General features: G+C 41.3%; 1 gene segment (V, D, J or C); it reads right to left on the bottom strand.

Annotated features, from left to right (window-relative positions):
* Nucleotides 1-10,825: 10,825 nt before the first annotated feature.
* The window catches only part of LOC123925796, a 289,134-nt gene continuing 277,400 nt past the window's right edge, over nucleotides 10,826-22,559 (bottom strand). The window contains 2 exon segments of the V gene segment in view: nucleotides 10,826-11,347; nucleotides 15,185-15,222. Coding sequence covers nucleotides 11,025-11,347; nucleotides 15,185-15,222 — 361 coding nt within the window.

Raw genomic sequence — 22,559 nt, 5'->3', positions numbered from 1 at the left:
TGAAAATTATGGTTGGAAAATGGATCACAAGCACCGCAGGACCTTTCAGGAAGACCTGCGTCATCAGATCCAGTGATGTAGTTCCAGGCAGATGGTTATGTAGAGGAAAAAGAGCAGTGCGCTTGAAATCAGAGGGCTGATAAGGAAGAGTTGGCTTTTCCACTTGGGTAAGTTTCTCTTTCTTTCTGGTCCTGTTTCTTCATCTGTAAATTGGGGTAGTAATGTCACACTCTGTGAGTTGGCGTACCCAAATAACAAACAAAAACAACCAGACACACAGGAAAACAACCCCTATAATAGTTCTATAGATGTATATCAATCATCAACAATTCATTATTTATTCGTTCACTTCCTTTTGCAACAAATGCTTGAATAACCACAGCATGGTTCTTTGTGCTAAACACTGCAACAAATAAGCAATTGTATAAAGACCAAGGTGTAAAAATTCTAGTTCACGTCCTCAGTAAATAGTAAATGAATCATAACCTGAAGCATGGAAATAAAGAGTGCATGGAAATAAAGAGTGATTTTGTACAGGTCTTCCAGCTGCTATTATGATTCTCAAATGTTGTTTTGGTGCACAGTTTCCAAGTAAAACATTGTTAGTTTCTTTATAACACAAAAAAGGCTCTGCCTTTTAGGAGCTTAACTATTGATGGGAAATAAAGACAGAAATACTTGGAGTTTACGCAAATCAAACACATAAATGATAGATGGTACATACTCTGGGTGAAATCATCAGATTACCTCATTATCCACAGATGGTCTTTTAGAGGAGGTGGAATTTCTTTAGATCAGCTGGAAATAGAACCAATTTCATTAATTTTCAGACATACTTTCAGATACATAGCTAACAAGAGTTACACAATTAATGAATTTGATGGTCTTACATTTAACATGTGACTCATTATTTTGGAGTATGTCGTGAATCTGACAACATGGATGAAAAGTTATTTGCAACTGTCATATCAGGTAGGTGTGGTAAAAACATAAACTTTAGAAACTTGTTCAATTTTACTTATAAACTCTTACTACAGAATACAGTAATTGAGAAAAGTATATTCCTCTTTCTTATGTTAATTATTAGGGGTTACTTTATTTTTAGGCAATGATGCATATTAAAAACCAAATTGAGGTTGAGGGTGGAGAGAGCCAGTGGCAGGGGTGAGAGACACTATAGACCAAAGTGTGTATCTGGGGGCAGGTGTGTGTTGGGGTGAGGGCAGTGAGGGTTGGGTTGTGTCATTTTCCACACATGTCTATTTAGTTTCTCCTGTTATGAGAAGTTTGTCTTTTTCTCACCATCAGTTTAAGGGACACTGTCTGTGTCTTAAGGCATTTACAGTCTTAGAAGAGCGGGGCAAGTGTAGGAAAGAGAAGACAAGCTAACATGAGGGCAGGAAGCCTTGGACCCATCCAGGCCTCTGGCTGATGTGGCTCTCTTCACTAGTGTTGCCGTCCGAGGAAAGCATTCCATCTCTAGGTGGCTGCTCTGGGTAGTATAGTCAGTGGAGACTCATCGGAATGATATCATTTAGCAATGAGTGCAGACCCACTGAGTGCAGACCTGCTGAGCAGTCTCTCAACACACAGCAGTTCTCAGGAGCGTATGGCCCCAGGCCTCAGGAGCAAGACCTCTGATTAGATCTCTACAAAGCCTACCCCATTTCTCTATTTCTGTCTTCTCCCTCTTTCTTGTTATTTCCATCTCTATTATCTTTTTATTTATTTATTTGTATTTCTTATTTTTTCCATCTCTATTATCTTTTGTCTTTCTTCCAGCTCTCTTTATTATCCTTTTCCCTCTAACCCTCTTGTAAATGTACTTTCATTAAACACACTATGGCATTAAATCACAAACATTGATTTGCTAAGTAAAATGTTGCACATGGCGCGCGTGTGCACACACACACACACACACAATATTTTCTATTTCTTGAAAAAAGAGAAGACAGAGAATTAAAAAAAATCTCTTCAAAATGTAGAAGTCCAGAGCAGATTACAGTTGACCTTTGAACAACATGGGTTCAAACTGTGTGGTCCACTTACATGCAGATATTTGGGAATGAATACGGCACAGTGCTGTAAATGTACTTTCTCTTGTGCTTTTCTTTTTTTTTTTTTTTTTTTCTTTTTTTTTTTCCCTTTTTATTAATTTTTTAGCGTAACAGTATTCATTCTTTTTGCACAACACCCAGTGCTCCATGCAAAACGTGCCCTCCCCATCACCCACCACCTGTTCCCCCAACCTCCCACCCCTGACCCTTCAAAACCCTCAGGTTGTTTTTCAGAGTCCATAGTCTCTTATGGTTCGCCTCCCCTCCCCAATGTCCATAGCCCGCTCCCCCTCTCCCAATCCCACCTCCCCCCAGCAACCCCCAGTTTGTTTTGTGAGATTAAGAGTCATTTATGGTTTGTCTCCCTCCCAATCCCATCTTGTTTCATTTATTCTTCTCCTATCCCCCTACCCCCCCATGTTGCTTCTCCATGATCCGAAGGGGCACGTGTACCCGAATGTTTATAGCAGCAATGTCTACAATAGCCAGACTATGGAAAGAACCTAGATGTCCATCAACAGATGAATGGATCAAGAAGATGTGGTATATATACACAATGGAATACTATGCAGCCATCAAAAGAAATGAAATCTTGCCATTTGCGACGACGTGGATGGAACTAGAGCGTATCATGCTTAGTGAAATAAGTCAATCGGAGAAAGACAACTATCATATGATCTCTTGTGCTTTTCTTAAGAATACAGTATATAACACATATGTATACAAAATAGATGTTAATAAGCTGTGTTATCAGTAAGACTTCTGGTCAACAGTAGCCTATTAGTAGTTAAGTTTACTAGGAGTTAAAAGTTAGACTTTTTTGAGTAGATTTTTGACTCTGTGGGTGTTGGTGCCCCAAGCCCTTCACGTTGTTCAAGTGTCAACTCTATTTTTTTGGATCAGTGATCCTCAATTCAGAATTTCCTCATGCCTATATTATTGTCTTTGGTGGACAACAAAAGAAAATATATATTGGAAACCCATAGGTGGAGCTTTGAGTCTGTGGAGAGTACAGTGAAAGTTGAAAGGGAGTAGATAGGAAGTTCTTCTCATATTATCCAGGCCCAGGGAACAGATGTGAGCATCTGTTTGGGGACTGAGGCTCTTGAAGTTCTCAAGGTGAGTGTTTGTAAGTCATGCTGCTGCCCCAGGGGACAGGGACTTCTGTGTTCTCCTCTTCCCTGTGTACCTTCCACCATCCACCTCCAGTCCCCAGCACACAGACCAGGTGCTCACAAATGTCTACAGAATGAAAGAATTCCAGAATACCTGTAGGATCAGAAGTTGCAAGAGACTGGGTCAAATATATTCTGATTCCCAAGTTACTTATCTATGTGTTTTCTTATTCTCCTTTATTTATAGTTTTTTCTTTGATATTTGTCTTTTTTCACAGTAAAGGGCAACAAACCAGTTCCAGGGAGTAGAGGACTTCAGTAAATGAGCTGTCACCTGCCTGCTCTTGAACCAAGTGGGTAAGAAGGCAGGTCTCAGTTGGCATGTAGTCCAAGAAGAGTTTATGATGTCTCAGATCCCAGAGACTTCTTTCCCACAAGGATATGAGATACACGCTCAGCTCACTCTCCTTGCAGCTGGGAAGACTGCTGAATGATTGGTTCCCTTTAAATCGCATGCTGACGACTGGAGAGCACATTTCCTCTCTTTCAGTATGGAATATTGGTCTTTGGGAATTGCACCTCCCACCTGAATCCTACAAAACTTCAGCATTCCACTATGGTACTAGGCAAGCTTGGGGGAAATACACTGAACTGAACTTGACCTTCAGCCTGTGGGTGCGATACTGTATCAACAAATAGTTCCTTCGCTTTGTGCCTTAGTTCCTCCGCTTTGTGCCTTAGTTCCTCCATCTTTCAGATGGAGAGATTTTCCTTGCCTTGACATGTCAAATAAGTAAAGAGTAACAGAAAGATAGTGATGTATTATTGCAAAACTGGAGGAAATGAAGGTTTCAGGTCAAATTGAAAAAGGCTTCTTTGTGGAATGACTGCAGGGAGAAAATCCATTGAGCTCAGCCATAGAATCCAATAATCTACTAATAATTGAGAAGAAAAAGAGGTCAGATTGAGCACATACTCAGCCCAATACTCTGTGGCATGCATTGTGCTAAGTGGGTTATGAACAGTGTTTCATTTAACCAACTGAGCCACCCAGGTGCCTGGGACAGTGTTTCATTTAATGTTCACAGTGATGCTGAGACAGAGGTTTTACTACTGTTACTTTATTATAAAGAACGAGAGACCAAGAGGGTCTTACTCCCAACATAAGTTATACGTGATGAGTCCCCATGTCAGAGCTCATTAATGCAAGCTGTGGCTTCCCAGGTAGAGGGCTGGAGCAATGGAATGATTTATGAGGACACCCTTGGTGTCAGTAAGTCCAAGGTTGGCTAATATTTAGGCAGGGGGTGAAGGTATAAACCTTCCCTGACCTCCAGCATGTGTTATGTGTGCTTCCTCTGTGGTTCCATAAAGCTCTGAGACACCCCACAATCCATCCATTGCTCTGTGTGGTAATTTCTGCTAACTTGGGCTAGGAGCTCCTTGATGCTGAGGGCTCTCTATTATTCAGTGTGTTATCTGCAGAACATAATACAGAGCCAGGTACATGAAGATGCTAATCAGTATCTGTGAATGGATGAAGGTGGGCATCCATATATCCAATCAGATAAACAAGTTTTGTCTGTAGTAGTTAGGGTTGCATGGTGTAGAGGGTGAACGATTAACACTGTCACTTGGGTAAAGACCAGTGGATGGGTAAATGGATGTGTAGATGGGTATATGCATGGATAGAAGGGGGATCTGGTAGAAAAGAGTGCTTCTGCCATGGGTGCCAGGAAATTTACTGAAATGTGTTCTGAAATGTTGCTATGACTCATCCCTATTTTTTCCAGGCCTCCTATCCCCTAGATGCCCAAACTGTTCAACATGAATGTTTCTTGCTGCCCTCAAACACTTCCAGGACCTCTGTGGGCCTCATAAAGAACCTGGTTGCTCACAATATCTCTCTTAAATGCAGCTTGTGTGGGTCCTATCACCATGTAGACCTCTGAGAGGGTGCTGCTTATTCTGGGTTGAGGTTTTCCCAGGGGAGAATCCTAGGACTAGAGATGGGGCAGTGGGTTTAGGTGGAAAGATATCAAGCAAAATTAGGGTCATTGTTACTTCCAGCCCTGTGCTGGACACAGACTTGGCCAGGTGCTGTAAGGATCCAGGTGCAGCAGGCTGTAGGAACTACTGGAAGGGTGTGGAGGGCACCACCCAGCTTGTTGGAGGAGGATGGGAGTGAAACCAACAGATGTGCTCAAGGTTCTAATTTCAGTTCCCCAAAAGGTCTTCTCCTTGACCAAAGCAGTGTGACCGTTGCTATGACAGTTGCTATCTTGGTCCCTGGGACTCTCCCTCAAAAGGTGGCATTACTTTTTTAATCTTCTTAGGCCAGTCACCATGAAACTCGATACTAACCCACCTGGGGTGGGGATGGGCAGGGGGGCATGGCTGGGGCCTGAGCACTGTGATGGTCGAAGATGCTGGGGTCCTAAGAAGGACCTTTGGTTAATGAGTTAATTTTTCCAAACTAGACCAATACTCCCAGTTGTCTTAGGCTTGGCAGACTCTCCATTTTTACTGAGCATCCTAGATTTGTCTCCTGAAATGTCCATATTAGCTCATTGTTGCATCTGATAACAGATGGAAAGAACTCTGGCCTTGAATCTCAGTCTGTCTCCAGGTGACAAGGCCATGCCATCCAACCTCCGCTCTTTAGTCTCCTGACCTGACTTCTGAGTTCTTTCCTTACTTAGAGACTCTTCGCCCCTGAGAATGGCAATTATGAAGGGACCACACTGTGTTTACAGGGCTTTTGATCAGGCTGCCTGAGTTTAAGTACTGATTTTTGGTATTTACTGATTGTGTGACCTTGGACACAGTATTTACATTTAGTCTTAGTTTCCTTATAATGTAGACTAGCTGCAGCGTTGTTGGAGGATTCAGTGACATGATCTCTCTAAGTGTAGACACATTGTATGCATTGCTATTATTATAGAGTAAAAGCAAGATACAAGCTGGCATGGTTTGAGCCAAAAGGAGTATTCCAGAAGGTCTTCTCTTTGTTGTTACTGTTTCCCATCTTGACCATCCATATTTTATTATGGTGTTGTAGATTGGAGGCTGTTCCTTATCTGTTCTTTTGAGCCCATGGGAAAAATAAAAGCTTTGTATATTTTCTTGAGAAAGACTCACAGAGACCGAAGACCTTTGTTCACCATCCAGTCCAATCTTTTTGTTAGTTTTAGAGTTGATTGAGGCCTATTACTGTGACAAATTGGTATTATTGAAAACCTAGACAGAACCTGCCATATGTAAACTATGAAAAAGATGTGGTGGCTTGAGTGTGTTAACCCTGGTTTAAGTTATGGTTCTACCTCATATGAGCTCTGTAATCTTAAGCATGCTACATAATCTTTCTTAGGTTCTTTCCTCATCCATGAGGCAAGGTTAAAAAATACCTCAGTGTGTGGTGTGAGAATCAAGGTCATCATACAGATGACAGTACCCTAGCAAATGGCAGTACCCTCCTCTCCTCTGCTTCCTCTGCTCCATTGTCCCTGTCCTCACCATCATCCCTTTTCTTCCTCTCTGCAGAAAATGTTGCTGGCTTCAGGGATATAGAAGGTTCCAGAGTTAGGAGGTAGAACCTTCTCTTAAGAGACAAGTAACCACATAGTAGGGATAGTAAGAGCTATTCAAATCCTGAGAAGAGATTGGTAGGTAAATGGAAGGATAAAAAGGCTGAGAGGAGCTAAGGGGAGAGACAGGATGGGTCTGTGAGGGTCTTTCCCATGCCAACGTGACTAAGAATTCAGGGAAGGAGTTGGCATGTGGAGCTTAGGGAAGAGGAAGTGGCAGATGGTAAGCAGACTCCCTTGTGAACTTCACTCTTCTCCATCTTCTCTTAGCTTCCTCTGCCCAGAGCCTTTACTTGTGTACTTCGGTCTACAAAGTCTTCCCGAATTGCTAAATCTCCACAGTCTAAATTCTACACATTTATTGGAGAAGTCATGAACCATTCTCAGCATGTTTGAGCACCTCTCTGGTTAGTGTGCATGGACATGCCCTTCTCTTCTGTCCCTGGGTGAACCATGCCTGTTCCCAGCCAGGGGCAGCACCTCCACCTGTGCTCCACCCACCCCGTCTCACCTACTCAAGGACATTGCTCCAGCATTTTTCTCTTGTCTCTCCTGCAGCATGAGATTTTCCTCTCTGCTTATTAGTTCAAAAAGGCTGTCATTTCTCTTCTTCCAGATACTGCCTTTTCCCAACTCTTTCCTCCAAAGAATCAGCTATGCACACTGTTTCTGATTTCTTCCTCCCATTTTCCTTTGAACCCATTCTGACGTGACTTTTGCCTCTCCCATTCTACAGACATTGCTTTTGTTGAGTTCGCTAATGACTCCCAAGTCTCCAAATCCAAAGGTCCATTTTTGTTCCAGTTGACACAGTTGACAACTGATCAGTTTCTCCTCCTTGTAATGTTAACCTCTCTTGGATTTCAGGACAACACTATTCTCCTGATTTTACTGCTTCTCTGGCCAGTCCTTTTCTGTCTTCTTTTCTGTTCTTCCTAATCTCACGAAGTTCTTAATGTTAGAGAGCCTCCCAGCTCAGTGCTTGGATTTCTCTAACCTCTTGCTTGCCAGGTATTCTTTCACAGTCTGATGGCCTTTAACACCATCTGTATGGTGATGATCCTACATTTATGCCTCAAATACCGACTTCTCTCTCCCGCATTACAGGGTCTTTTTAAAAAAAATTAATTAATTAATTAATTAATTTGACAGACAGAGATCACAAGTAGGCAGAAAGGCAGGCAGAGAGAGAGGGGATCAGGCTCCCTGCTGAGCAGAGAGCCCGATGCGGGACTCGATCCCAGGACGCCGAGATCGTGACCCGAGCTGAAGACAGCGGCTTAACCCACTGAGCCACCCCGGTGCCCCTGCATCACAGGGTCTTATACCGAGTTGTCCACCTGTCGTCTCTGCTTGGTTGTCTGATATGCATCTCAGACTTAGCCCCTCCAAAATGGAGCTCCCAAAGCTTCTGTAGCCAAGCCAGTGTCTACTGGTATAAGGATGGATGGACAGTAGGTCATGGAATGGAGTTGAAATCTTAGAAATAGACCCAACTTTGTGGTCAATTGATTTTCCACAAAGGTAGCAAAGCAGTCCAACTGGGAGAAGGGAAGTCTTTGGGGTTAAAAGAATTATGACTGGAGAATAAGTTGAAGGAGCCCCTTGAAAGAAATTGAATGGTAGCCAAATGGTGGTACTCTTATGATGGTGACTAATGCTTGCACCACCCTTGGTATACACTAGCCTGGGTGTTTAGCACTTAATTTGAATTATTTCATTTAATTTTTACAACAGTCTTACAACTAAGACCTTCAGATGAGAAAACAGAGGCACAAAAGTCAAGTAACTTTCTGTTATGACTTGTGAGCATGTTTTCCCAGGCGATTATAGATGAACAATGCTGTGGGAAAATAGCATAATAATTTGTCCATTGCATCTGGCCAGGCTCGTGGTGATGGCTAACTTGGGCCCTAGTGCTAACTCACCTGTGCTTGCCCCGTGAGGAGAGAGCGTGGAGCCGCTGGCTTCTGTCCTTGAGATGGCTTCAGGTCCTCCAGTGGCCGCTCTGACCACCCATTTAGTTCACTAAAACATTAGGTCCCACCTTGTTCACTTTTATAACAACCCTCCTCCTCCTCCCTCCCCACCCCAGCACAGTTTCCTAGGCTAAATGGCACCTTTGGGGAAGACGAAAAGAGAAGATACCTCAGGAAGATGGCGTGTTTGACCCTTTGTTCTGTGCAGTGCCATGAAGACTGGAAGGCAGAATTGTATAGGTTTCCAGAGAGCAGGGTTGGAGAGGTGGGGATTTGATCCCAGGCCCACCACTGACCCACTGTGGGACTTGCTCTTAGTCTCTCTTCTCTGTAAATTGGGTGTAAGGTATTTCTTTTTTTTTTTTTTCCCTTTTTATTTATTTTTTTTTCAGCGTAACAGTATTCATTCTTTTTGCACAACACCCAGTGCTCCATGCAAAACGTGCCCTCCCCATCACCCACCACCTGTTCCCCCAACCTCCCACCCCTGACCCTTCAAAACCCTCAGGTTGTTTTTCAGAGTCCATAGTCTCTTATGGTTCGCCTCCCCTCCCCAATGTCCATAGCCCGCTCCCCCTCTCCCAATCCCACCTCCCCCCAGCAACCCCCAGTTTGTTTGGGTGTAAGGTATTTCTTGATGTAAACTTATTTTGACGTATAGTATATAAAATATACAGAATATATATGTACAGAACAGTGCACAGATTGTAATATAATTGTACAGCCTGGCAAATTTCCACAAAGTGGCATACTTCGGCTCTTACTTAACCAAGCTCCAGCAGCCCCTTCTAGTCCAATCTCCTGCTAGGCACTACCTCAACCCACGCTTAAACGTAATCCCCATCCCAATTTCTAATTTTTAAGTGGTTTTGAACTTTATATAAATGAAAATATACAGAATATATCTTCTGTGTTTGGTTTCTTTTGCTTATTTATTTACTTATTTTATTATTATTTTTTATTATGTTCAGTTAGCTGTTATATAGTACATCATAAGGTTTTGATGTAGTGTTCAATGATTCATTAGTTGTGTGTAACACCCAGTGCTCATCCCAACACATGCCCTCCTTAATACCCATCACCCAGTTACCCCATCCCTCCACCCCCTCCCTTCTGTAACCCTCAGTTTGTTTCCTGGAGTCCAGAGTCTCCCATGGTTTGTCTTCCTCTCTGATTTCTTCCCATTCAGGTTTACCTCCCTTCCCCTATAGTCCTCTGCTCTATTCTTTTGCTTATTGTCATGTTTATGGGACTCGTCTATGCGGGTGGGTATAGTTATAATTAAAAAAATCTCCCTCTGTAATAGTATTTCAGTGTGTAAACACACTACAGCTTAGTGATCCATTCTATTATTGGTCAGCATGTGGATTATTTCTTTTATAAATGAGGCAGCTCTGGAAGTTTTTACATGGGTTTTTTTGGTGGACAGAGACACAGTCACCTAGGAGTGGGATGGCTAGGTTATATTGTATGGAACTCTCTCAGCCTTCTAGGACTTGCCCAACATTTTAATGAACATTTTTAGCTTTGCAGTGTAGTGAGGCTTAAATTAGGTTTGTATAAAGTGCTCAGTGTGGTCTTTGGCTGATAGAGACATATTCCATTAAGTTGAAAGGCCATAATGGAATTTAACATTTCCTTATTGCTTGTTCATTTAGACCATTTTCACGGCCTTGTGATTTTATGTAATGTTACAGCGAATGACTCTTGAGAGATGTTTCTTTCTTTTGAAAAATTTGCTTTTGGTAAATTCTCCTGGTAAGTTCAGCTGGATCAAAAAATATGTGACCGTAAGGACTGTCACCCTTCAAAGGCCACAGAGGGCCTCCGGAGAAGGGTAAAATGAGAAAGCAGGCCGTTTATGCCATGGCCCAGGGGAGTGGGATGTGAAGACAGGTGGCTTATGGCTTTCACAGAGGAGTGTCTTGTCGAAGGCTGTAGGGTAGGGTAGAATGGGGGATGAGGACTTTTATACATGATGCTGTATTTTATAGCAACTCAATATTATTTTCTTAGAAGATAAACTGGGTAATTGAAAAAAAAAACACCAATGTATAGCAACCATTAAATCAGGAAGAACAGGGAAATCACAGGTGCAAAGATTCACTTTATTTATTCGTTCCCCCCAAATATTATTAGCATGATTAAAGCCAAAGGGGGAGGTAGTAAGGTGGGGAGAGGGGCCTGCAACAGGGGTGGGTCTCTGATGGAAAGACCAGAGGCCTGACGGAGGAGGCAGGGAGGCTGGGACTGAGGGGCAGGTGCTGGGGGCTGCTAGGCCACTCACTAGCACTGGCTCCTTTGGAAGCTCTTGATAAGAGGGGAGGACAGGCTCTTGTGAGTGACCTCACAGGAGTACTTCTCATGACTTAGGTACTCCGTACTGGGCATCGTCAAGGTGCTGCTGAGGCTGTAGGTGCTGTCCTTGCTGTCCTGTTCTGTGACACTTTCCTGGACGTCTGCGGTTTTGGTAACACCATCAACCTTCCATGTGACTTTGATGTCTCTGGGGTAGAAGCTGTTCAGCAAGCACACGACAGAGGCGCTGCCGGTGTGTAACTGCTCCGGAGATGGTTGGAACAAAAAGACGGATGGCTGGGCATCATTCCCTAATGAAGGAAGCACAGAGAATGGTCTCTGAGTAACAGGGAAGTTACCCACTTGTGTCTGTTGTTAGTGGGCAGTCCCAGAGCCCGGAAGGGACAGACAGAGCAGCTTACCCTGGGTAGCCATGAGGGATGCCAGGAAGCAGACATACCAGCTCCCCCTCTTAAGAAAGTTTTAAATTGTTTTGTTTGAATCTTTGCAGCCATTTTGAGGGCTTTTGACTTTTCTGACCTCACCTTTCTGACTTCACCTTACTGCCTCCTGCAGTAAACACGAATGGTTCAGGTAGAGACACAAAGGCCATTTCATCTGAGCCCCTCAGAGTTGAGAAGTGAGAACAGGTCTTGGACACCCTCTGACACAGATCATTTCCCCCACGCCTCTCCCAGAAGTGTGCAGCGAGAGCAAGCTGCCATGCCCCTCCTTGGGTTTTCTCTGAGGGTGTTAGGGCCAAACCCACCCTGTAGAGTGGCTCCAAGCCCTGAGTCTGTGACTGGGTTGGGGTGCAGCCCCGTCACCGTCTGTGATGAGGCCAGCAACTCTCCTGCCTCTCACAGAGACCTTGAAGGAAGGCAGAGTCCTGGGCTGAAGGCTGTCATCATGTGGGGAGATAACAGACCAGACCAGGGGGTCAACGGTAACTTTCGCCACCTGCCTACAAGGAACCGGCTAGCTTCAATTCTGACCGTGAGCAGCTGCCAGATGGCCTCCTGGAAATCCCCGCTGTGGGCACAGAGGCCCTCTAGTTGGAGAGCAAGAGCTACAGTAACACATCCAGAAGCCCCGGTGGAAGAACTCCGCTGATAAGTGAGCAGCTTTGTGTAAAGTTAACCTCCATTAACCAAGCACTTCAACATAAGATGCTAAACTTTTTATATTTTGATTTTTTTTCTCTTTTAACCTTCATTACTGATTTTTTTTTCAGAGAATTTTATAAAATAGCTTTGGCAGCAAAATAATATGCATTCTAGAAAAAAAGGAGGGACATATTCTATGAAAATACTCCTATCTGGATGAATCCTTGACACCTTGAAAATATCCATCCTGCCTTAAAATATTAAACAATTAGTACATTTGACATGGAAACTCTTATAAGACATTTTATTTGCTTTCCATGGAGTTTAAAATTTGTAAAAGAGTTTTTAAAGGCTCTAAGACAGTTTTAAAAACAGTTTCAAATTACATAGTTTAAATAGCTCTAAAGGAGTTTTCAGAGTTTTAAAACAGCCCTAAAATTTCCTGTTTACTTGTAGCAGACCAAAAATAATCTTTCTTATGCATCACTTCTGAAATCAGCTGAAGTAAACAACAATTACTAAATTACTAAACAACAATACTAAACTTTTTAGAAGATATGGGATTAAAATACCCAGATTAATTTTCTTTCACAGAAGGAAGGTATTAGGAAATATGTTTATATTAAGTTTTTATTAACAGCATTTGTGTATGATTAGATATTTTGTGCAATGAAAATATAATCCTTCCCAAGCTATTACATTTTTGAAAATTAAAAACATGTCACAAATTTATCTTTTCTCTAACGGTGGTTTAATGTGAACTCAGTAAAAAGCTGATAGGTCAAAACCAGAGTGGCCAGATGGCCTTAAATTAAATTTTTGCTGGAAGGGATTTTGCCCTGAAGGAGTTACATATATTTCTTTCTTTTAGATTGCACTTTTGTTATTTAAATACATTTGATGAGAGGAGATTGAAATGGTTACATGTTGTTGAAAAAAATAGTAGCTTTAAGTTTTTTACAAAAAAATTTCATTATGAAGGATATAGTAATGAATGTGAATTTTAGTTCTGAAATCTCTGATAAATCACACTTCTCCCTATTTTTTCTATGTGATCTCAGAGCCCACCACATTTCTATTCTCTTCTGTTAGCGCCTTGACTTGTATCACTGTGTCGGAAAAGCCGCCACAGCGGAGTGGAAGAGGCCGTGGCGCTTAGCCGGTAGGCGCACTGCCACATGGGCTCTGTGGCCAGGTCACAAAAGTCATTCAGTCATGACAGAAGACCGCCACGATGTCTACAGACCACGCAAGCCATGCTGTGGCCTCTTCAGTGGTATTAAAAGATGGCCACGTAGTAACGAGGGAAATAAAAGATAATAAAAAAAAACAAACAAACTAAAAGCTATTTAGTATTTTTCTACAAGTCCATAGGCATTTAAAACATGCAATTATTTTATTTTCCTTCATTTAAACGAATTTCTTAAAAACCGATTTTGGCGACCACCATCTTTTCACCATATATGATAAGAAATCATTTCACCGTTAGTCTAATGTAGAAATTGGATTTTGAAAAAGGCGGTACCTCTCAAGATATAGAATCTCTGTAGAATTTCTGAATATTGAAATTCTATCACTCATTTTATCACTCATTTTAGACTCTAAAGATGACATTGCTGCTGGTTCTTAAACCGTTTGTATCTTCTACACAGCAAACAAGGGTACTTTTCTAACTTTTTACTGACTTTTCACACATTCGATTGATTTGTTATCTTATAAAATAATTTATCAGAGGAGAGAAAATAGACTAAGACATTTCTCTTCTGTATTACACATAACGAGCAAAAATCAACATAACATTTGGCAAAACTCAACAAAAATGAGTTTGCTTTTTCTCTTGGGTGCCAAAGATTCTTTTTCATACTTTGCTAATTTTTTCCCTTTTGAATCTTGCAGTTTAGCTTAAATTAATCTTTTTGCCTACAAATCCATTTCGGCAGCTGAGTTTAACTTTGGAAACTGACGATAAATTTGAAATGGTCTCATATACTCATCTGCACAAAATTCAACCTTAAGCCTCTAAAAGTCAGTACGGGCATTTAGACCTAAATTTCAAAAAGCAATAGAGAAAAATTACTTACGTTTAATCTCCAGACGTGTCCCTGGGCCAAAGCTGTCCCACTGTATTCATTTAATTACTTTCCCCTCAGCAAAAACCTCTATTTGCTGCTAAGCTCATTAGGTTGATGGATAGAGCAAAAATCTGGCAATTTAGATGCCACGTCAACTAACTAGCTCCTCGCTCTTTGTTGAGACAAATTGATTTTCAGTACCTTACTCATCTGATTTTCGGAAAAATCCCACTCTCTTCGGAATTGGCCTCAACTCATACCCCACACATGAAAACCCCCAGATTTCACAACTCAACAAGGAAAAGGACTAGAAAAGTGTACTTACGTTTGATCTCCACCTTGGTCCCCTGGCCGAACGTGAGCCACAGTGAGGGCTCTGACGCTTACCCCTTATCAAAAACCTCCTTCTGACACCCATCATAGAAGAAAGGCCAATGCAGAGAAAAATCCAGCTCTTTCTCTTCCATTCTCCCCCACAAAGCCAATTTTCATCACAATCTCAACAGTTTGCTTGGCTGAAAAGTTGGCTATTTTCTAGTTTTCTGCTATTTTACTTTTGGGTCACCAGGAACAGCTCATTTTACCAAAATGTCACAAACTTGAACAAATGATGCAACAGGACAAAAACCTCACAAAGAATTGAGGAAAAATGTACTTACGTTTGATGTCTAGTCTGGTCCCTTGGCCGAAAGTGAACCACAGTGATTTCCCTTAACCTCCCTCTGTACAAAAACCCGCCGTGAAAAGGTAGCAAGCCTCTCTCCCCATTACCCTATTTTGATTTGGAAATCTTAAAAATCAGTCCTCAGCTAGCCTCCAGTGGAACAATTTTCCCTCCCCTGTACCTAATCTGGGAATGAAATTTGTTTTATCCCTGACTTGTAAGTAATTAAAACACATGAAAAAGAAAAAAAAAAAAAGCAACAAACCAATTAGAAACAGTGAAGAACCGGTTGAAAAAAATACTTACGTTTTATCTCCAGCTTGGTCCCCTGGCTGAACGTGTACACACAGTAATTCCTCCTAACTTCCCTCCTATACAAAAACTGAGTTTCCTTTTCTGACAATCAAGCAAGGCTCTCTTGAGAATATGTAATTGTGCTTGCCAATAAATTTCTGAAACTATCACTTAGATGAGTTATTCTCACTCACTCACTGAATTTTGTTCTTCATAGAAAAACATGCAATCAATTTTCCAGTTTGTTTACAGATTTTATCTTTGCCCCAGAGAATGTCAGGGCCTGGTTTCAAAGAGTCAGCTTCTATAGATCCCTTCCCAGGCATGAGGACCACAAGATACAGACAACTGAGGAAGGAAGATTTGGATTTTACTCACGTTTGATTTCCACCTTGGTCCCTGCGCCGAACGTCCACCACAGTGATAGCTCCCCATGGTGTCACTGTACAAAAACCCTTCTCACTGAGGGGGAACCGAGCCCTCGGTCAGCTGCTGAAGCGTCACGCTTTTCCCAGCAGTTGTGGAAAGTCTAGGGCTTCCCTGACAGAAAGTGTTTCCTTAGGCGAGATCTAAAATCCTAGAGAAGGGTATATTTACTTATGTCTGTGGCCTGATGGTCCCTTTCTTTAGCAATATACCATATCTGTACTGTTTCTTATCTATCTATCTATCTATCGGAAAGTAGGCTGAATGGAAATTACAAAGAAAACAAGCAAGTTTTAAAAATTGAACTCTTTTATGCCTTCTCCTGGGGGTGAGGGAGCTGTTGCAGATGATAAACCTCATTCAATGTAATTATGGGATTCTAATTTCTCTCAGTTAAGAATACTTAAAGAATGTTTTTCTATTTGAACCTCTTCTTTGCCATGATGTTGTTTCAAAAAAGGCAGACTAAATGTATATTAGATCAAGGCCCATGATTTAAAGGTATTTTGGTATTAAGCTATAGATGACCCATGAGACTAAAACAAAGATTAATAGAGATTTTTTTAATTTTAGGGTAAGAGTGCGAGCTGGGTGTGGGGAGAGGGGAGAAGGGCAGAGGTGCCGGGAGATGGAAGACTTCTTGCTGAGCTCGGTGTGTGGAGCCAGGTGTGGGGCTTGATCCCGTGACCTCAAGACCCCGAGGCCAAGCCCTGAGCTGAAATCAAGAACCAGACACCCAACTGACTGAGCCACCCGAGTGCCCCTAAAACAAAGATCAATAGAGTAGAAAGTGAACTTTACTTAGTTGGTCATCTGTTGTCCACCATGTTCAATGAGCTGAACCAAGTGCCTACTGTCTTTGGGGCCTCCAGGGAATCATGCAATGCCATGGTGTTTCCATAGTAACCCCATCAAGGACACTGAAGATCTCATTTTGTTTCAAGTGCAGCTCCACTTGTTGTAGTCTTGTTTCCCTCTTAACCTTTCATCCCCACCTCCGCATACATTTCTCTTAACATCTTCAATTCCTCACAGTTCTTCTGTGGCTTCCAGCTCTTATAAAACTCTCTCTCTGCTTGGAAACACCTTTGCTCATCTGCATTAGCTTGTGAACAATGAATTCCTTCAAAATTCAACTCAAGAGACCTTCTCTTGGATTATCTCCTAGCAGAGCACAGAGGCAGATCTAGAAGACCTAATTGTTCTTGTCTGCTCTCAGATTCTTTCTACCTTACTGGATTTGTAAATTGATATTTCATTTTCTTGTATTAGGAAGACCCAGTCCATATCTTTACTTGGCCAATGTTCAACAAACATTTGCAGACTGAAGGAGGAAAAAAACACCTAACAATGATTAGTTGAAAATCAATAATGGACCAGAGCTAATAAATTATAATAGATCAAGGACTAATACTGACCATTGCAACAGTGAGTTTTACAAGAGAAATTCTAGGTAGGTTTCCTTGATTCTGTCACTGAGAGCTTTGCTGTTGTCTTTAATAGCAAAATTAGCAGTGGATCTCCCCAGATGATGAGGAAAGAGAGGATTCTTGGAGGTAGAGAGGAGAGGAACTGGCAAGTGGACATTTAGTGTGCAAAATAGTTGACTGAGGACATAGTCAACATAGATCCTAAGAAAGATAGAGTGATACTCTCTGCAGAGATATAAGCAATACCAGTCATTGTACTTGACATTTATGGAGTGTTTGGAAAGTGTCCGACATTGTACATGAATCATCACGTTTAATTATCCCCCCAAATCTAGGAATTCAAAACTGATATTTTCCCTATTCTGTAGATGAGGAAAGTTGAGTGCAGAGACTTTAAGTAACTTCACTATAGCAGTTAGTGGTAGAGCTGGGCTTTGATATCAGAGCTCATGCACTTCATTGACCCTGGGAGTAGAAACACCCAATGTAAGCAACATGGATGGCAGAAAACCTTAGGGTGGGGGAAGGAAAAAGAAACTCCATAGCCTGTCCTAGGTTGGAAATGAGTAGATGAGTGTGCTCAAATGTGTATTCAAGATTGCTCATTGAAATGTTGGTTAAAAGTTGAAGAAATGGAAAATAACTGAAATCTTCATCAATGAGAATTTAATTAAACTAATTATGTTAGAGCTTTGTGATGGGACATTAAGGACCAAAGAGGATGAAGTAGGTTTCTATATGGCCACAAGGAAGGTGTTCATGAAAATATGGGCCATGTAATGGTTTATTTTGTATGATATTCTGATTCTGTTTTAATGGTTATATATATATATATGGATAGAAATACAGGGTAATTCCTGAAGGAAATACAATGAGCCATACTCAGTAGTTATCTGCTGGGCTTACAGAAGTGTGTTGTTCGGAAAGAGGAGAGCAGTGACACTTTCTCCCCTTTTGAATATTATAGATTATCTTGTTTTTAGTAATTAGGTGAATACATTAATTTTGTGGTTTTTCAGGATGCAGATGCTTTTAATTTAATTTTGTTGTTTTTCAGGTTTTTTGATGCAGAAAGACTGTATCAATTTTGATAAAAAATAAACAGATTTTGCCTACTAGAATTCTCAGTATTCATGTATAATGTATAAATATGATTTTAAATGATATACACACATTAAATGATATTCCACTGCAGAACCTGATTGCTAATTGTCAATTAAACTTTTCCCTATAATCTTTAGATTGAGAATGCAAAAAAAGGTTGTTTTCCTGGTTCTGTGTAGGAGATATTCTTACAAACATAGGAGACATATGGGTGACATAGGGGCTGGAAAATGGGAATGATAAAGATGACAAGGGATTATGTTCCTCAATGAATAATGTGAAATTGGTATCAAATGTGAAACTGGCATTCAGTGTGAAGAGTACAACTGAATGATTATACTGAGAGTATTTGCTACTAAAAGAAAGTGTTTATAAGAGCCATTGTGGCAAAACTATTTTATTGATCACATACAGTAGTGATTGATAAGAATGGCTGTTGTGATGTTGGAACATAACAGGGATCACTGAGAAATGGTTGAGATCCTTAATATGTGTATGGTTCATTATTCGAACGCAAAGGTTGTCTTTGAAGCATCTGTGAGTTTCTGTCAGGATCTACAATTTTACAAAATGTCCGTGATGGACCTTGACAATACTGATTTTACTGAGGAAAGGCAAAGTGCCAATAAACTAATCTGAGAGGTTCTTGGGTTTGTATATAAGAGTGATAGAAATAGAAATTTGAGGGCAGTATTCCAACAAACTCATCAATGAAGCTGTTCCCCATTTGGCTCCCAAGAAAGTTAGATTCTTAGAATAAATTCTAAACTGCTTGTGGAAGAGAGAGAGAGAAGGGGAGAGAGAGTGAGAATGAGAGAGACACCAAATGCCTACCTGTTGGTAAACTATCTTACCAGTGTTCTTCACATCTGACATTTCAAGAAGCACCAGTTTTGCTTTTCATTTGGCATAATTAACCAGCCTATTTGGAGTGGTCTACCTTACTCGAAGCAGCAACATATAGTAAGTCAACTAGCTTGTCAGGGACACATGGCATAATTTTGCTCTTTGCAAGACTTAATTAAGGGATGGTGGCTTCCTTACCTGGCTCTGGAATATTTGTGTCTGACAATCCATCTTGAAGTCTGTGGTTCAATATTTTTTTCTAGCTCATCAGTCACAGTAGAGTCCAAGGCAGGTGATTCTTTTTACTTCAGCTTGACTCCTCCGTAGGTTTGTAATGGCTGTCCTTTGTACTTGATTTATGCTGATATCCCACAAGATGAAGACAAAATTCTGGAGTCCACATTCAGTGGTGCTTAGAACTTGAGCGATTGCCAGTCTTCCAGCTAGGGTGCCACAGACAGACATCTGTCCTGAATTCCTAAGGGGTAAAGCTGTCCCCATAGCCGAGAGGGAGGGAGACAGAGGAGGTCACTTGAGAACTTGCTGCTTCCTTGCAGCTTTGGAGCTGTGTCTGTTTCCACTCATCTCTGAAGAAAGAGGAGCTGAGAGAAGCAAAGTCCTTTGCCCAAACATGTGCACGTGTTTGTGCCATAAACATGACCCAAGATTTTGGACCTGCTCTGGAAAATGTAGATGCTCGTGTTTTCAAGAAGACATTCAGGCTACAGATATTCTCTGACTTCTAGAGTGAAAGAGAAAACATCAATGACAGTGCTGGGGTATATTACCCTTGGAGAGGCTCAGCCACCCAGATTTACATATTGAGTGTTGTGGTTTCTGGTTGACTATACACAAGTGATGAGTCCCTTGAACTCTGCTCTGGAGTTCCCTGTCCCCCTTTGTTTGTCCCCTTGACCCTACCCCTGTGTCCTCTCTCATCCTGCCACTGAAAAATGCATCCTGGAAAACTACTGTGAATGGGCTAGCTCTGGTGAAACTGTGAAATTGATGAATTCAGGCTTGGTGCTTCATACTTTCTTTTTTCTTCTCTGTTGTCGAATCTTCAGGTTCCTCATGGACAGTCTGCTCTTCTCCCTCGTGGCTCAGGATGTGGTGTGGTATGCACCTGATGAATCACTCAGTTCTACCCCTGAAAATAATAATACAATGTATGTTAATTAAATTGAATTTAAACAAAAAATTAAAAAAAAACCAAATGGGATTAAACTAGGTTGGCTCTTGACTCTCCCTCCCATCCTAATCAGCATATACATTTAAGGGATTTTAGTCTGGTACTGGTAAAAGAGGAAGCACAGATACTCCCTTCTCCATTGTCCTCCCTCTCCCTCCTGACCCCAGTGTCCTGATTATCCTGGCTGATACCTAGAGTTCCAAACAAGACAGAAGGATGGGAAGAGGGCAGGCCTACAGCAAAACAAACACACACAAATATCAACATGGAAACCCAACTGATTGAAACAGGGAATAACTGGACTTTTATTTTATATTTATATTTATTTATTTATAGGCTCCCTGCTCAGCATTGACTGATGCAGGACTTGGTCCTGGGACTCCAGGATCATGACCTGAGCAGTTGTTTAACCAACTGAGCCACCCAGGTGCCCCAATAATTGGACTTTAAGCTAAATATAATGCATCTGTCCACCACTCATTCAAAATCCCCCTTTTAATGATAGAAGAAATATAAAAATGAGAATAAATTTATTTTGTGGTTGCAGAATCATGAAGGGGGCTATTAGAAAAAAAAAGACATTTGTGGAAAATCACAAAGATTTAAAATTTTTTTTAAGATTTAAATTTTGAGATTGAATTGATGCAGAAACTGAAATCTAGTATCTTCCATTCCATTGCAAAAATAGGAGGGGTCCTTGACACAGCCAGTACTAGTCTTCCTCACAAAGCCCGGGAAAATGCATACTTCTGAGTTATCAGGGCCTGGGTCTGGGGGTGGGATGGGTATGCCGCCCAAGGGGGACTAACACCTGGGCTGCCTCCACTGAACTTGCACTCACCTTTCAGGCCGTGGGGATAGTGATGGAAATAAAAGAGGGTAAAGTTACAGGCACTCCAAAGCAATGGGATAAAAAAAATCTTCCAGGTCACTAGAGGAAAAAGAGAAATGGACATCAGGAAAAGCAAATAAAAAAATCAAGAGGAAAGTATTCGGTAAATAGAAATATAAAATAAGATGGTGGGGCACCTGGGTGGCTCAGTGGGTTAAAGCCTCTGCCTTTGGCTCAGGACATGATTTCAGGGTCCTGGGATCGAGCCCCACATCGGGCTCTCTGCTCGGCAGGGAGCCTGCTTCCTCCTCTCTCTCTGCCTGCCTCTCTGCCTACTTGTGATCTCTGTCTGTCAAATAAATAAATAAAATCTTAAAAAAATAAAAAAAATAAGATGGAAAGACTAAGTCCAAATAGAACAGTCACAGACTATAATAAATGCTAGTTATGCAGAATTTGTAAATGAGGCGAAAAGATGACTATTGACAAAGATTCTCTCCTTGACCAGACTCTGCTACCGCTCCTCTGAGCTCTCTTCTCAAGTGGGCTCAGAATTTTGTGTTCCTCTTTGCATGGTCCAATTTTAGCAAGAATCCTGCTAAGTCAGTTTAACTAGAATCCCCCTTGTTGATATCTGATCGAAGTCAACATCTGACGGGATTCCTCAGCCTTCCCTGTCCCCAGGTGATGTCTGATCACCCTGGCTTGCTTTCAGCAAGAATCCTATTAACTCAGTTTAACCAGATTCTCCCTTAAAAGGAGTGTTTTCTCTTAGTCATTTTCTATCTACTGACCCCCACATTGCTCCCTGGCTATGAATTCCTACTTCTCCTTGTGTTGGAGGGAGGTCAAATCTCTCCTTTCCACTGCAGAACCTCATTGCGTGGGTCCTCCCACTTTATCCTATGATCCTACTAGGTCTGCCTTACTTTTCTTCAACTTGAGTCTTGAGTAATTGTTCTTTAACACTGTGTATCCTTTCAGGGTTATTTGACTTGCTAGGGAAATAAAGTTTTTTACTTTTCTAAATACAACTGATCAATTACAACTGATTAAAAACTAGATCTCAAAAGGTTGGATCAGAGAAAATGGATGGCACGAAAATGATAAATTATTTTTCTGAGCGCTCTAATGCTTACAGTCTTACTGCTGTGTAAGACATTAACCAGTTTTGCATCTTATTTAGTGATCTTATTCTGTCATTGAAAGCGACGTGTGTATCTGTGTGTGTGTGTGTGTGTGTAGACAGGATATGTCTTCCTTTGAGCCAGCTTTATCATCTGGTTTTGTCATTAATAAGTTAAGTGAATCTTTGACTCGTGTTCATAATATATATGCATGAAAACTATCTTAATTAAAAAAAAACTTATACCTTGAAAATATAAATGGAAAAATTTCACAATAGAAAGGCAAAGAAGAGTGACTAAAACACGCAAATCCAGCCATATGCTGTTTACCTGAGATAGAGCTCAAACAAATACATAAAATTATTGGAGCAACAAATGCAAAAGAGGAAGACGTGTTGGACAAGTGCTGACAGAAGGAGGATCAATATGT

Source organism: Meles meles, chromosome 15, assembly GCF_922984935.1.
Source record: "Meles meles chromosome 15, mMelMel3.1 paternal haplotype, whole genome shotgun sequence".
In the NCBI taxonomy this organism is placed as follows: domain Eukaryota; kingdom Metazoa; phylum Chordata; class Mammalia; order Carnivora; family Mustelidae; genus Meles; species Meles meles.
Note: the sequence above shows the minus strand (reverse complement) of the source record. Positions and strands in the feature narration are given on the sequence as shown.